At 39.5% G+C, this 15,983-nt stretch overlaps 3 protein-coding genes across 4 annotated transcripts; 1 reads left to right on the forward strand and 2 right to left on the reverse strand.

Moving 5' to 3' along the window:
* Nucleotides 1-1,001: 1,001 nt before the first annotated feature.
* Nucleotides 1,002-10,084, reverse strand: H (transcriptional corepressor hairless). Of its 2 annotated transcripts, XR_012451838.1 has the most exons (4): nucleotides 9,295-10,084; nucleotides 4,551-5,948; nucleotides 4,115-4,207; nucleotides 1,002-3,150 (listed from the first exon to the last, which is right to left on the reverse strand). XR_012451838.1 is itself a non-coding variant. In XM_074094139.1 (3 exons), exons 1-3 carry the CDS (start codon nucleotides 9,467-9,469, stop codon nucleotides 4,179-4,181), a joined length of 1,602 nt encoding a protein of 533 aa, XP_073950240.1. In that variant the 5' UTR covers nucleotides 9,470-10,083; the 3' UTR covers nucleotides 1,002-4,178. The 2 variants fall into 2 exon arrangements, 1 of the variants encoding a protein (XP_073950240.1); XM_074094139.1 differs by having other exon boundaries at nucleotides 1,002-4,207; nucleotides 9,295-10,083.
* A 234-nt stretch (nucleotides 10,085-10,318) lies between these two features.
* Nucleotides 10,319-12,812, forward strand: LOC141432530 (eukaryotic initiation factor 4A-III). The gene is made up of 5 exons (XM_074094140.1): nucleotides 10,319-10,658; nucleotides 10,772-11,107; nucleotides 11,407-11,629; nucleotides 11,906-12,160; nucleotides 12,391-12,812. Exons 1-5 carry the CDS (start codon nucleotides 10,508-10,510, stop codon nucleotides 12,641-12,643), a joined length of 1,218 nt encoding a protein of 405 aa, XP_073950241.1. The 5' UTR covers nucleotides 10,319-10,507; the 3' UTR covers nucleotides 12,644-12,812.
* A 1,314-nt stretch (nucleotides 12,813-14,126) lies between these two features.
* Nucleotides 14,127-15,559, reverse strand: LOC141432312 (ubiquitin-conjugating enzyme E2 J1-like). The gene has a single exon (XM_074093859.1). It carries the CDS (start codon nucleotides 15,457-15,459, stop codon nucleotides 14,713-14,715), a length of 747 nt encoding a protein of 248 aa, XP_073949960.1. The 5' UTR covers nucleotides 15,460-15,559; the 3' UTR covers nucleotides 14,127-14,712.
* Nucleotides 15,560-15,983: the final 424 nt, after the last annotated feature.

The raw sequence follows: 15,983 nt of genomic DNA on the forward strand, positions 1-15,983 counted from the left end.
TGTAAGTCTATTTCATTCGGAGATTCATTGTAGGATAATTTACAATTTTTTTCATAAATAAAGCACAAATCGAGATACTGTTTCGTTTTATTTCATTTCTTCGTATACTGTATTACCGCCATGAAAAAATATCCTTTCATTGCTCATTAAAATCGTACTTCTTTATTCCCTCAAGACCTCAAGTACCTACCCACGGGACCTACAAACAGTTCTAGAGACGATGAATGTCAATAGATACTGTCAACTGGATATTTTATCACAAAGTATATCATACAACTCTTAGGCACTAAGAGAGACTGTTTCACACTATGCCACCGAGCTCAGCAACAATGGGGATAGGTACCTTCAATTTCATATCATCTAATGAGCAACGCTGCGTGAGGCGGGTCTCTGCTTTATTTAAATAGCACGCCGCACCCAACAAAGCCGTGCGGGTGCGCCCCTTAGCAGAGACCCTGATACACATGGCAAGCGAGTGTACCAAAGTATCTCGTCTACTTCTATTCGACCTGTGATAGAAAGAAGCCTGTGGAATAAGGTCGTGTGGTTTCGACCCACTCTCCCAAGTGTAACTTGTAGAAAACTGAAAGGCGAGCCAATCGTCTGCCTCTGTAAAGACTGTCCAGAAAAAATATGGGCAGTCGGGTAGAAAGTGGCGCTCCCATTTAATTTACCCTAATAGTGGTATAGTTAGAGCCACGAGAGTTCAAGTCAATGATTAGACCATGATTAGACACAGCTACAAAAAGAACTGATTGCGTAAAAGGAGAATGAATGAGTAAATGTCAAAATCCTGCTGTCATTACATGACATATTCTTGTGTGCGTGACTTCAACTCTGGTGGCACGGTGGCACTACCTAAAACATGTCGGACACGTGTGGACTAACCAGGAGCGTGGACGATTTATAGCATTGTGGACCTTATAGGAATGTCAACAAATCGCGTGATGGAGATCCCGAGACCGACCCGCTTAGAAAGTAAGTATAAATAAAAAACTTAATTTGTAAAAGTTATATTTATTCGAGTACATAACTACATCTTATTATAAATGGATAATAACTATTTTCCGCATTATAAATATGATTTAATGTGGTTTAAGACACCAACATACTCACTTTTTTATATTCAAAAAGCGCTATCACATGCTTCGAAGAATCGTTTGCATAGAAAAATATAATATTTTATACGGCTGCTGAATAATGTTGCGAATGGGAGAAATCTGCACACTTTTGAAAACAAACAATAGAAATGGCACTGTTATGTACTTATTTTCTTGAAGAACTGATCAATAATAACATAATAAATATATGTATATAGATATAATAATGTACTTAAAGAAATTATACAAAAAGAAGAACATGTTTTATTGGTTCAAGCAGGTTCATAAAAAGTAACTAGACCGAAGTGGGACCATCCCGAAGGTCAGAGACGCCGCAACATGCCAGAAAGACGATCATCCAGTAAAATCGATTTGCATTATGTACGGGTGTTACCGATTGTTCAAGTACGACTAAGCAATTAAATGCTAATGGAACCTTGCTCACAATTTTGCAATTTGGTGTCCACACTTGACAACTCCTGGGTTTGCCATATCTATCTAATATATAACATTTTCATGTCACAGTGTTTGTAACCAAACCCCTCCGAAATGGCTTGACCGATTTTTTTTTGTATATTCAGTAGTTCTAAGAATAGGACGTTAATTATGTTTCATACTTCTACGCGGACGGAGTTACGGGCAACGGCTAGTACAGAAATACATACAATGTTAAGCTAAAACAAAAATTCTTTTGGTTTAAAATTGGATTTATAGTGACTTTTTGAAAAGTCTATCTGTTTCTTTCTAGAAGGCTTTTCTCTCTGCAGCAGGTATGGGGATACTCCCGATGCTTGCATGTAATGAAACCTTTGTAACTCAGTTAAATGTAAAGGTAGCATAAAAATTGTTTTTCTGTGCGATAACACGCATTGTCCAGTTTTAATTTATAAAATTATTAAAAATAGTCAATTGCTGTAATGTAACACATGTATAGTCTGGCTTGGTATGCGCCAAAAGGAGTCATCAATGAATAACAGCAGTAAGTAAACTGAAAAAGTTCCTGTCAATTTGTTGTTTGTTACTAAAAGTGAAGCTAATCTTACTAATATTATAAATAAGGAAGTTTTAGATTCGAAGTGTGCATGCGTGTACCTACTGCTTCACGCTAAAACGACAAAACAGATTTTGATGAAATTTGTAGCTGGTCGTTTGGAATAACAAACAACTTCAACAAACAGGCAGGGAAAATTACAAGAGAGACCAAATTTGGAGCAGATATTGTTTGTGTACCGTTATTGAAATCTACGACGTAATTTTTAGGAATTACCATGGTTATTTTTGCAAAATCTCGGAAGTTCTACCCAGCTGTTGAGAGCTTTACGCGTGCGAAGCTAATTTATCCAACATTGATCAATGTTTACAAAGTCTAATATCTCTTCTAGTCTAGACCAGTTTTTGAAACCTCATGAACTAATAAAATAAATAAAAATACAAGAAAGTATAACAATATATATATAGTCGGGTTTACGCAACCCAATAAAAAGCCACACATATCAAAAGTTCAACATTTTTAACATAATTACCAGTCATATTGGTATAGAGAATTACAAAATAAGTCATAAATACTACGATTTGTTTATAAACCTGTAAGGCGTAAACAATAAGTAAATATGACCTCAAAATATTCAACTCTTGAACGGGTAGGGCTGCACGATCTACGATTGAACTTACAATTCAAAATGTTCGATGGATTGCATAAACCCAATAACATAAATACACAAACACAGATATGAAAAAGAATACATTTCACTCCCATACTGTACTCAGAATTAATTGAGCAGGATCTATTACAGCTACATTTACACTATCAACTTTGTTGGTGGACAAAACGCTCGTCACAGTAGGCCGCCGATTACATATCTATTTTATACAATTCCATTAATGAATAATATTACATCAGAAGTCAGTCCGTTACCGTCCTATAACTGTCCTTATAAATACATACGTAACCCCATACATCAACTAAATTGCAATAAACTAGTACCTTTACGCGTTAATCTCGAAGCCAACGGCGCGCGCGCTGCCGACTCCACGACAGCCAACCGCAATCCTAATCATTATAAAATACTAATTTAAAAAAATACTGTACAAATACAATAATTATTTGAAGGTAATAAAACTCTTACGGATAAATCATAAGCGGTTAATGCTTTGATAAAAACTACTCCCAAACTTCACCAATAATACACCATTCACAAATTATATACAATGTCTCTTATTTTTAATATACATGTTACATAAACACACATCCAAATTTGATCCCAAAAACTGTAGTCTTTACCTCATTTTATTTTCTAAATTAAATAATGAGATCGAACATAAACATATGGAATTTTTAAGTAAAGAACGGAGATTTAGAGACAGTAAATATTTCTGTGGACGATCCAGCGTCCAGCCTCAAAGAAGCCGAACTTGGATTTGCGTATATTTGAAAATACCAGCTATTATTTTGATACTTTTCTTCTCTTATTTATTTAGTATTTTCTTTGTAAAAGGCACTGATCGTCTATAATGTTTTAGAGTTGTTTGTTCATTTAGATCATCTTAGCATACTACACTAAAATAATAGCCAATATTAAAATATGCAACTCGGATTACAATATTTTGTATGAAAATACTCATGTGACTCTGCATACGTACATCTATATTAAAAATATAATAAATTTCCGTAATATACATCATTTTGTAAATAGATTCCCAGACAAACAAGTTTGCGGAAAACCACATTTATACAAAAATATTTTTTGCCAATGTGCAAAAATTAGTTTATAAATTTAATCGCTTTCAAGCGTTTAAAGGCTATTAGATTAGGTGGGATGTACTTTTTGGACTTTCAATACTCTCCAATCGATAGTGACAATGGAATGTTGATGGGACAGCGACGACAACATTCACCACAAGTTTACTGTTCGAACTTGTTTTATAATGTATACTATAAAATATTAATAACATATTACATAATCATATGCCACTTTAATAATCTAGAAGTCTTTGATTGCCTTTGTAATACATACAATAGTAAAAGTTGTAAAGCGCACTGCATGCGGCGACTCCTCCGCCGCGCTGCGCCCGCGCCGCTCAATGCTTCGACAGGTTCAATGGCAAATCTGAAACAGCGGAAACAAAGACTCAGAGGCTGTCATCAAATATGATTATTTTGATATCGTGGCGCCGATTATCCGTCCAGTATTAACTAATGTGAAAGTACATGCGTCACTTATATATAACAAAACAGAATTTTTTTTTTGTCTGTCTGTCTGTTTGCTCCGGGAAATCTTCGCAACGCAACAGATTTTGACGAGGTTTTCACTGGCAGGTAGCTGATGCTATATAAGGAGTAACATTTAGTCTATTTTTCATTGTTTTTCGTTGTGTTGTTGTTGACAGATCCAAGTCCATGCGGACGAAGTCGCGGGCACAGCTAGTAAATAAATAAAAATGCACGGTCACCTGACGTGGGTTCCTCTTTAGGTATGTGGTCGTTGATGAGCGGGTGCGCGAGCGGCGCCCAGGGCCCCGGCGGCAGGCCGGGCGCCACGGCGTAGTGCATCCAGAGCGGCGCGGGCGGCGCGCGGTACCCCGCCGCCACCGCCGGCGCGCCCGCGTACCCGTACCCGTACATGTACTGCAGCTCGCGCCAGTCGTCGCGGGGGCGGAAGGGCGCGGTGGCGGCGCCCCACTGCCGCGCGGCGTACGGCGGCGCGGGCGCTGGCGCGGCGTACGCGGCGCGGTAGCGCGCCAGCTCGGGCGGCGTGGGCGAGTCGCGCGCCGCCGCCGGCGCCGGCGGCGGCCCCGGCGAGCTCAGCGCCAGCGCCGAGTGCCGGTAGCGGTAGTGGTCGGGGCTCGGGCTGAGGTCGGGCGAGCGCGCGCTGCCCGGCGACTCGGTCTTGAGCGAGGGCGGGTGCGAGTGCGGCGAGCGGCGCGCCTCCTCGGGCATGGCCAGCAGCGAGTGGATGCTGTAGCTGCTGGCGTTCTTGGTGAGCGGGTGCGAGCGCGCGGCGCCGTTGGCGCGGCTGGGCCCGGGGCCGGGGCCGGGCCCGGGGCCGGGCTCGGCCGGGTACGAGGCGGTGCTGAGCGCGGGCACGGTGCGCGCGCGCCGCTTGCCGCCCTGCTCCTCCAGGCTGACGCGCTCCAGCTCGCGCAGGATGCGCTTGCGCGGCGACACCATGGCGTGCTCCTGGCGGCAGCTGACGAGCTTGGCGTGCACGGCCGCGGGCGCCGTCGCCGACGCGGGCTGCGCGGCCGCGCGCGCCGCCAGCCGCTCCACCGTGCGCGCGAGCAGCTTCGGCCGGATCGCCGGACGCGTCTTCTTGTAAACTCTTAACTTATGATACTGATATGGTTTTTTGAGTTTCATATGATAATATTTCTCTCGGTCGCAGTCCGTCCGACGGTCGTCGACGGCGGTCGTGTTCGTTTTCGAGTTGCAGTCAGGCGAGGGCCCCCCGTCGACGGCGTCCTCGCCGCGCGGGCGCCGGTCGGGGTCGGGCTCGCCGTCGGGCGGCGAGGCGTCGTGCGGGCGGCGGCGCTTGGCGCGCGAGCCGGCGCGGATGGCGGCCGCGTGCAGCGCCGCGGGCCGGCAGTAGTACATGGCTAGCTCTTTGGAGAGGTTGCGGCGGGGCGCCTGCTGCTTCCAGCAGTGGTCGCGCTGCCAAGGCGAGGAGTGGATGGAGGAGTTGTCGTCGGAGACGCTGAGCGAGGCGCAGGGCGCGGCGGGCGCGGGCGGCGTGGGCGGCGCGTGCGGCGCGGCGGCGGGCGGCCAAAACGTCTTGCGCGGCACCGACACCCAGCCCGCGCGCTCCCCGCCGCGCGCGCACCCGCGCACCAGCTCCAGGATGAACTTGCCATCTGGAATGCGCACCGATCATCATGTAAAATTGTATATCATGTATATGGTTATGAAACCTTAAATCATTATTTTAATTCTTCATTATCTTTTCAACAGTAAGAGTTCCTTAACTTGGGTTAATAAAGATGTTTTAATAACGAAATGCACTTGCTATGTTAATTACTAATGAAATCACAGTTGTAATTTTATCATCAATGTAATAAATATAACTTGCTATGTCTATATGACAGTGTTTACATGTTAATTAAGTTCATAATGCACTTGTTTATTTGAGTAGATAAATAATGATCAGTGAGGTTAAGAAAATTAGTCTGCCATTTTAAGGCAAGAGGCATTAGCTCAAAAAAAACCTTTTGAGATATTTATACCGTCTGATGCAGTATGTTTTAACCTTTTGTATGCGGATTGTAAAAAAAACATGCATTCTAGCCTTCTTTGTTTCAAATAATATTAATAATGCGGATTAAGATAAAAATAAATATATTTTAATTTCCACCAGTAACCTACTTAACAACATAATATCCGCAACAGGCTTTGTCAAGAAAACCAATTGTAGATCCGCAACATGCTTCGTCATTAGTCTAACCCAGGGGTCTTCAAACTTTTTGACTCAGGGGCCACACTGCACTTAATGTAAATTTGTGCGGGCCAAGACTTTGGCTGCTCATGGGGGTAATACAGAATTAAGTTAGGCACTTAGTCTTCAGGGTGACCTAGATACGAGTAATGCATAAGGAACGCACTTGGTGTTGATTATGTTCATGTTTTATGATTATGACCAATTACTGTCAGTGGCGGGTCTTATAAAACTCTCGCTTTCTTTCCACGGGCCGGATTAAAGGGGCTCGTGGGCCGGACTTGGCCCGCGGGCCGTAGTTTGGCTACAAACAAATAATATCAGGAAGCGTAACTGCGTTATAAAGATAGAAACTGTGTCCTAAACTGTGTCCTGCGCGCATGCGCGTCATTTAATTTTGACTGACATTTGTTTTGCAAAATAGTGAGCTCACGACAAATTTCGATATTTTTGATTGTAAACAGCTCTAAATTATTATGCCAACGTCTGTTATGAAATGGTGCGGGAAGGGGAACAATGCAAAATTAAAATGTCCACGGATCACTTTCCACTAGTAAGCAGTTGTAAAATTAGATTTATATTCAAAAATGTTCAAATACATTATTAGTTAGATATGGTAAGTATTATGCAAAATCAAGTCTGTGGTCTATGGCTCACATAATGTAAATGACAGTTTGCTCACCCCTCTTCATACTTTCTTCTTTCCTGTATTGCCCAAACAATGGGTACAAACAGTCTTTATTTTCCTGACAGCTAAACTCAAATAAACCACCATTATTTAAAGTTTTTTGTTGATTTTTTGTTATAATATTTTTTTTTTATGAAGTGTGAATAATATTAGATGCAATAGTTAATGTCAACCTCTCGTCACCTTTTACAAAAGATTGCTTTTTCCGATGCGGAGACGTTCATTATTGAAGAGTCCTGGTGTTTCACCACCCATTCCATTTCACCATATGCATTACGAGGAGCATAAATTGCTATGCTTGTGTTAAAATAATTGCAATTAAACTCGTGAAATACTTGTTATTGAGTAGTACCTAACTCCGGTGGTCAACTGTGGTCTTCACTTGTCTTTATCATTAGTTCCACTTCACCAAATGATGATGTTCAAGAGCAAATGCACGAGTTACTACTTGATATATCGAAAATACCATAGGTGTCCTACAATTTGTTGTGTAATTTGTTCTGAGTTACGCTTCCTGATATTTGTTTGTAGTAGTTTGGCGACCCCTGGTCTAACCTAACCTAAACCCCAAAGCTATCCCTGGAAGAAAGATAAAAATACAAAAGATAACCTTCAATTTTTTACTGATCAGGGACAGAGCATATGAATGGTTAAGCTAGTTAAAAGTCAGTGTTTCTTTTCAGATACTGCCTTTTAGCTTATAAGGGCAGTATTGTGTGATCACTGATCAAGCACTTGCCTTTAAAGGTTGCTCACAACTTGTAATGTTACAGAACTCATTGTCATCAAATTATCAGCTGACTCATTTATTTCTATGTTATGAGGATAACTTCAAGATAAAAATTCCATGTGTTTAATCAAAGTTAAATCATATCTTATCACAGATCTTAAAGACATAAGGCACAGAGTTTCTCCTGATACTACAAATTAATGCCTGACTGACAAGGACCAGCCAGTAAAAGACCTTGCGCTTTTAATAATACAATCTATAGTGTATTTTTTTGTTTTGTTAACAATAAAAATTCTGATACATGATTTTAATTCTAATGGAGTGTTTGAATAACAAAAAGGATTTATGAACTTTTTACCCAACATTTGAAGTAAATGATTCATATAATATCCATATGAGTTATGACAATGTAAGCATTGACTTCAAATATTATAAATAAAAACTAAACTTTTCTTAATTGCAAGTGAATGATTGTTGTTTATGTCGAATCTCTAAACAAGTGATTCCCAATAAGTGGTATGCTTGCCACAGCAGCTTGAAAGGTACCAAATAGTCCTTACTGGTACCAGTCCCTCCAAGACATGATAATAATCTGACAAAAACACTTCAATAGTATTTGGTGATATTCAAACTATAAGGGGTCTGTCAGACACAAGCATTGTTTTTGCCTAAAAGGAGATCCCAACCTTGTTTTGTAAAAATACTTTGTTTAACCAATAAACTGTTCATCATTTTCAATTTCAAGACTAAATTAAATTTAGTTAAACATAATATTTGCAGTATGCAGAGAAGATCTTGGAAATGGAAACATTAAAATGATTTGGAAATTTGCATTTGTCAGAAAAACAGTACTGATTAAAATAAATAAAATGATACAAAATATAGTTATCAAATGTAGCCTTCGTTAAGTTTAACTCTATAAAACAATATACTATGATGGTACCATCTTATTGTAAAATACTTTTACTGGAAACAGCTGATAGTTGTCATAACAAAGATAATTCACTAATTGAACTTATAATTTAATAAATTCTCTACAGGATTGTTGCTCCAGTAGTAATTTATACTTTAGCTTAGTAACCAAATGAATCACTTATCAAGATGTGAACTAAATGGATGTTTCTGCTAGGCTGCTCTTGGCTGCTTATGAAACAAACAACAATAGTGCAGAGGCTGTACACAGACAATTAGCCACTACTCAATCAAAATGTGCCTGTGCATGTTTATCAGAGCATGAATGACTTTCTAGTTTTTCTTAGAGTAGTTAGCTACAGGAGTACAATACAAGGTAAAATGGCACATCTGAGGGCAATGCTTCAATTGCCTGTGAAGTATGAACCATCCACTGACCTTTGAAGAACTTAAGTCGGCCGCCGGAGGCCGAGTGCGCCGCGGGCGCAACTGGGCTCTCCTCGCTCGCTGGCTTGCTACTGCTATTCCCGTTCACGCCATGTCTTCTGTCTACTTCCTCTGTCATTTTGGAACATGTTGTCAGAGTTGTGTTCGTTGCTTCCTGTATATGCATTTCATTTCTGCCCGCTCATGCGATACACGAGCGACTTGCTAGTCTGAACGCACTCGCCATATCGAACCGAGCGTCTGGGTCCACGGCTCGGGGGGCGCCAGGCGCAGGGTAGCCACGACATTAAACACTATCGACACACTCTTCATCCTACTATCCCCGCCCGCGGGTTATAAGGAACTCCTAAACATTTGTATAAACACATTTCCGACAGGGTGACTACTGAATTAAAAACCAGTGTCCTGACCTCCCAATTTTTGACGGCACTCGGGACTAAAACACTTTCCAAATTGATACTTAACAAATAACGATATCAGAACTTCTATATGATCATTAGGGCCACAGCACAATCGACAATAGCTGCTCGTTTTTCAGTAGTTCATTCACACCCAGCATCCATTTTGATTCGTTCAAATACGATCGGTCTTTTTGCCCACAACCACAAATCAGAAATCAGAATGCGTTGTTATTTACGTTTAGATATTGACGCGTTGGTTTAGAATATAACTAAATAAATGAGATTATGGTGATGAAAGACACAATAACAATGTAATGAAATTTTAAGTCGAATTTCCAATAATTGACGAAATTATATACTTTCTTTTGATACTGAAAAATATTTTTAAGTTTCCGTTCGCAAAGATAAATAAAAATCAAAAACTAAACGCAGCAAAAGAGTCTCATACATGGCACATCACTTTAAAAAAAATCTATTCAAAATAAATTACATAATAGGTTGCACAATTTACTGCACATTAAATAGTAATAAAAATAAATAAAACGAAATTTATTGAAGCTACTAATTAATTAAAATGCAACTGATGTGAATTTTATGAATTTTAGAGGTAGCAACTCTGTTCTGTTGCGCCGCCCGTCGTCCGCCATGTTGATTTGAGGAAACAATTATTGTTTCGTTTCGTCGTGCGTTGAGGTTGAGGGAACCTTTCTGATTTTGTTATTCTACTCATTCGATTGATTTTTGTAGACGTGTACCAAGTGAAAGTGATTCTGTACTTTTTTACCAAAGAAAGTGCCACAAAGATGACGGCATCAGAAGTTTCGTTTAATCGAAAAATAATATCGGAAGATTTGTCGAATGTTGAATTCGACACTAGTGAAGATGTTGAAGTTATCCCTACTTTTGATTCTATGGGCCTTCGAGACGAACTGCTCAGAGGAATTTATACTTATGGTAAGGAAACGCAATTAATAATATATAGTTTGTTGGTGTTCTTTGAATATTGGATAATATTTGAGGTTAGATGTAAATAGCGCTATGACTATGACATACTTTCTAATTTTCAGGATTCGAGAAACCTTCAGCGATCCAGCAAAGAAGTATCCAGCCGATCGTGAAAGGCCGCGACGTGATAGCCCAGGCACAATCAGGCACAGGCAAAACTGCAACATTTTCGATATCCATACTCCAGTCGCTGGACACCACCCTCCGTGAAACTCAAGTCCTGGTACTGTCACCCACACGCGAGTTGGCTACACAGATCCAGAAAGTCATTCTTGCTTTGGGTGATTTCATGAATGTACAATGTCATGCTTGCATTGGAGGCACAAATCTTGGTGAAGATATCAGAAAGCTGGACTATGGGCAACATGTCGTGTCTGGTACTCCTGGCAGAGTTTTTGGTAAGTGAAATGATGCAATTTTAATTTTAAACTATTTTCATTCACTGGTTTCATTTCAAGGAATAGTTTTTTTTTTTGCTAGCAATGGCGGCATATTACTACAAACAAATTGATATAACAAAATATCACTAGAAAATCGCATGGTTATTTTCTTGTTATTCATCCTCTAACTTCCTTCCTATAAGCTTCAAATTTAAATATTTAAATAGATGGCAGCATATACAGTAGGTCTTGACTCTAATGAAGTTGGTCAGCCCTAATTTATACTTACAGGTGTAATGATAATGTTATCTTTACAGACATGATCAGAAGGCGTGTGCTCCGCACAAGGTCTATTAAGATGCTGGTTCTTGATGAAGCTGATGAGATGTTGAACAAGGGCTTCAAGGAGCAAATCTATGATGTTTACCGCTACTTGCCTCCAGCAACACAGGTTGTACTGATATCAGCAACATTGCCCCACGAGATCCTTGAAATGACTTCTAAGTTCATGACAGACCCCATCAGGATTTTGGTCAAACGGTATGCTATTTTTAGTTGGTGAAAATCATTTTTTATAGTCTAAATCTGATACTAGAACTAGGTATATGAAAATATCAAAAAAAAGACTAACCAATATCAGCATGAGTAAGCTAAATGCTCCAATAATCCAGGAACTTCTCTATTTTACGAAACTATTTTATTTCGTACTATTTATACTTTTTTATGTAGCTTGTTGAGTATCATACTGCTGGGCAAAAGCTTTCTATTCTTCCTGCTAGTTACATCACCTTTTAAATATTATGTTTATTCTTTTAGTGATGAATTGACATTAGAAGGCATAAAACAGTTCTTTGTAGCTGTGGAGCGAGAGGAATGGAAATTCGACACACTGTGCGACCTTTACGACACTCTGACAATCACACAGGCTGTAATATTCTGCAACACCAAGAGAAAGGTAGATTGGCTTACACAGAAGATGCAAGAAGCAAACTTCACAGTCAGCTCTATGCATGGCGACATGCCACAGAAGGAAAGAGATAACATCATGAAAGAGTTCAGATCAGGACAAAGGTGAGTCTCTTAACTCATTCCCGGGTAATAATGACTATGATACCAAAATGAATACCTTGCTATTGGACAGTATGACTATCACAGTATTTTTTTGAGAGTGTATATATGAGTCACTATGGTTTAGTGTCATTCTATTTTTAGGATACCTGTAACATTAAATGGCAGTAGTAAATCAAATTGTACACCATTTGTTCTTTAGATGAAAGCTAACTTTGTATATTTGTTCCCAGTCGCGTATTAATTACAACTGACGTGTGGGCGAGAGGCATTGATGTCCAGCAAGTGTCACTAGTCATCAACTACGACCTGCCTAACAACCGTGAGCTGTACATCCACAGGATTGGTCGGTCAGGTCGTTTTGGACGCAAAGGTGTCGCCATAAACTTTGTCAAGTCGGATGACATCAGAATCTTGAGAGACATTGAACAATATTATTCCACACAAATTGATGAAATGCCAATGAATGTTGCTGACCTGATATAATTTTAGATATAATGTAAACTTTATTTAACTATAACATCTCTTCACACACTATGAGGTGATTGGAAACACACATGCATCCTTTATGAAAATTTGTGTTACATTAAATAAGCAACTGAAATATTTTTAAGACTTATGTTAATAATGTCCTGCAATAAATAAATAAATCCTATCTTAATGTTTTATTTAAGTTTTCACCTAAAGTACCTATCTGCTAGAAACAATGTTTCAATGCCCCCCCCCCCCATACATACATGTAAAAAAAATAAACTTTTATCACAAGCTTTCCTCACATTGATTGTCATACAACTTTCAAGATTTGATCTACAAACACATGGCATGTTAAATAAGAGCATGTAGTTTTATGTTCAGCTTGTTTATAAGGGGCCATCCATAAAGTATGTCACACCTATTTTGGCCATTTAGACCCACGAATTGCCACGAAAATTGCAGTTATTTTGTTCCTCTGCCACAAACTGCTTGACCCCCCCTCAAATGTGTGACGTACTTTATGGATTCCCCCAATTATATAAAGTCGAAAATAGACGATATAATTCACTCCTGGCCGCGGAGCGGTAAGCGCGTGCTGTAGACAGCGAGGCCGACCCGCCCGTTAAACTCGTAATTTGGCGCCAAAATCCGCCATTTTGAATTTTCAAGAATTTCACGTACCCAGTGTCACTCGCGTCATCAAGACGAATCCAATGACGTATCATTTATCAAAATTGGTTCAGCCGTTGAGTGGTTACGAGAGGACATAGGAATAGACATACATACGTACAGGTCAAACACATACATAACCCTCCTTCTTCGTAGTCGGGTAAATAGGCCGTGCGCGGCTCGCTGGCTAACTCCTCTCCCGCGCGCTCTACCGCCAGGCGACTTGCACTCTCACTCAACCGTCTTAAACTTCCGATTATATTTTCGTAAAAGTTGCGGAAACAGTGGGGTTACTATTACATTACTCTTGTATTACATAATATTAGCATCAGCCGGACGGCAAGAGACGAAGTTCGGATTTAGCACTTCGTAGTATAGAGCCAGAAGCGAAGTTGCGGAAACAGAAACAGAGGTCTGTTGCATCACTAATAAATATACAGCATATCAACAAAATAATAAAAACCGATCATGTTTAAGTTGCGATTTAGAGAATAAACTTTATGAACTTATAGGTATACAAGTTTTTTTTGCTCTCAAGTCTAACCCTCGGTGCGCAAGTTCTACTCGCATTTGGTCGGTTTTTATTTATTTTTCATTAGAGCCGTCTTATAAACTATCAGGGTAGTGGTATCAATTATCTTATTGTTGTACAACATTGTCTAGGATCACTATTGAAACAGAACTTGAAAGATAAGGGTATTTTGTTAAACTAGTGACACGTCACATAATGAAACTAAAATCACGTAAATTATGAAATATCCTTTAATAGTCTAGACAAACCAAATAATATTAATATTTTTAAACTAATTAATAAATACTTATCCAAGTGTATAGGTGCACAAATATAATTCTTAATATTTATAAATACAAGTCCTTAGTGTCAATCTTAATATTCATAATGATTCTTAGTATGATTATAGACAAGGATATAAAAATGGAATGTAACATTTTTGTATTGTATTCATATAATATTAATCATGTGAATGCAATAAGTAAAGTTAAAAAACTTACTAACAATAATAATAACTAACTTAAGATAAAATATGACTAAAAATTCAAAACAAATTAGGTAATGGCTAGAATGAATAAATACAAGTCAAAATATGCTAGAGGTTATTACTGCAAATAAATAGTCTCTAAATAACAAAGAGGTGTTTATGTATTTTTTTAATGTCAATTTTATCATCTAAGATGTTATCTGCAAGGTTTAAACCTTTTATTTTGATGAATGCCTAACAATTACTTAATGTTAAGGCACACATTTAAAATAAAACAAAAAAGTTTGCTGAAACTATTATATCAAATAATTTATTTTCATAATTTCATAAAACACCTTTGCTAGTTTTAGCAATAAAACATTTCGAAAGTATTCTTAGGCCCTATCATCAAACAGTCAGTTGTACATTGTCATGTTACAATTCTGTGTCAGCAACGGCATCATATACCTTCCAGCGCCGGTAGATAAAGATCCCTATTGCACCCACCAGAAGAGCCACCAGAATCTCAGTAAGTTGATCCAAGAAACTAGTACTTGACTCTGAGGACTCCAGCACCTGTGCTTCAGGCTCTTGAACAGGTTCAGGCTCAGGAGCCTTGGGAGTTTGTTCATCCTCACCTTTAAATGCTATTTGGTTTAACACAGACTGTTCCTCTTCTGTTAAGGGCTTTGCTGCTGTTGATGATAACAGTTGCGCTATTTCTCCACACTGAGGGCAAGACCAGCTTGTAGATTTTTTAGCTAGTAGTTTACGTTCCGCTGGTGTGTATTCTAGTGATCCTATTGTGCCCTCAGCAGGGGTTGGCATGAACGCAATTAAAGCTAGCAGAGCAGTCCGTATAGACCAAGACGGCTGCCAAGTCTCAGGGTGGTGTCCAGATATTGATAAACAGATTTTTTTGTTGATTTCGAACCTTCCATTGGGCGTTAGCAGTATTATGTGTGGCGGGTGCATAGGATATTCTTTAGGCAATAATATCCTACCGTGGTAGATGCCGCCTTCGAAGTCCGTACCCCTGGGGCCCTGTACGGTGAAGTGCCACTCGAACAGGTTGTCCTCGAGCGGTCGCGCGCAGTACTCTTCGGTGGCCTCCGCCAGCTCCAGAGCTTCTTTCATTAGGCGCTTCACACCCGGACATTTGATATTGTATTTCTCACCCATTTTTGATGTTGGCGTAATTAGAACTGAACGAAAAAGCTGTGAAACAATAATATAACACTGTAACAAAAATATGATCGAAATCACAGGAAAATTTGATAACAAAATCCTTTTTATTACAAGTACGTCCTTAGAGATGTCATTTTTTTATTATCTCAGACGGGTGGGACACACTGACATGCCAACACAAAGTTTTTATTACTTTAATATTTAAATGCATAAATTTTGTGAAAAATTATGACAAAATTAATAGTTATCAGCACAAACGTAGTGTTGTTTAATTCGTACACGTAATATCTATAAATTGAAATCTGAATCTAAGGCTAATTACCTGTGAGCTTTTACAGCGTTTTTAGTAGTGTCTATAACAACATGAAAGTTTCTTAGTGTTGCCAGGATCACCGTTGCCCGACGATTTAGTAAAATAATTTTCATACTTTAGCGTTGGAGCCGTGAAGGCATTGGCGCCGTCACCCTCGCCACGATATCGTTGGGGACAACCACGGCAGCTACAGCGACCAAAATAT

Source organism: Choristoneura fumiferana, chromosome 11 (genome assembly GCF_025370935.1).
Source record: "Choristoneura fumiferana chromosome 11, NRCan_CFum_1, whole genome shotgun sequence".
Lineage (NCBI taxonomy): Eukaryota > Metazoa > Arthropoda > Insecta > Lepidoptera > Tortricidae > Choristoneura > Choristoneura fumiferana.

Coding starts and splice junctions, on each gene's coding strand:
- LOC141432530 (XM_074094140.1), top strand. CDS start 10,508: ATGACGGCATCAGAAGTTTCGTTTAATCGAAAAATAATATCGGAAGAT. Junction 10,659..10,771: donor CAGAGGAATTTATACTTATG/GTAAGGAAACGC, acceptor TCTAATTTTCAG/GATTCGAGAAACCTTCAGCG. Junction 11,630..11,905: donor ATCAGGATTTTGGTCAAACG/GTATGCTATTTT, acceptor TTATTCTTTTAG/TGATGAATTGACATTAGAAG.
- H (XM_074094139.1), bottom strand. CDS start 9,469: ATGCATATACAGGAAGCAACGAACACAACTCTGACAACATGTTCCAAA. Junction 5,949..9,294: donor CCGACTTAAGTTCTTCAAAG/GTCAGTGGATGG, acceptor TGCGCATTCCAG/ATGGCAAGTTCATCCTGGAG. Junction 4,208..4,550: donor TAAAGAGGAACCCACGTCAG/GTGACCGTGCAT, acceptor CCGCTGTTTCAG/ATTTGCCATTGAACCTGTCG.
- LOC141432312 (XM_074093859.1), bottom strand. CDS start 15,459: ATGGGTGAGAAATACAATATCAAATGTCCGGGTGTGAAGCGCCTAATG.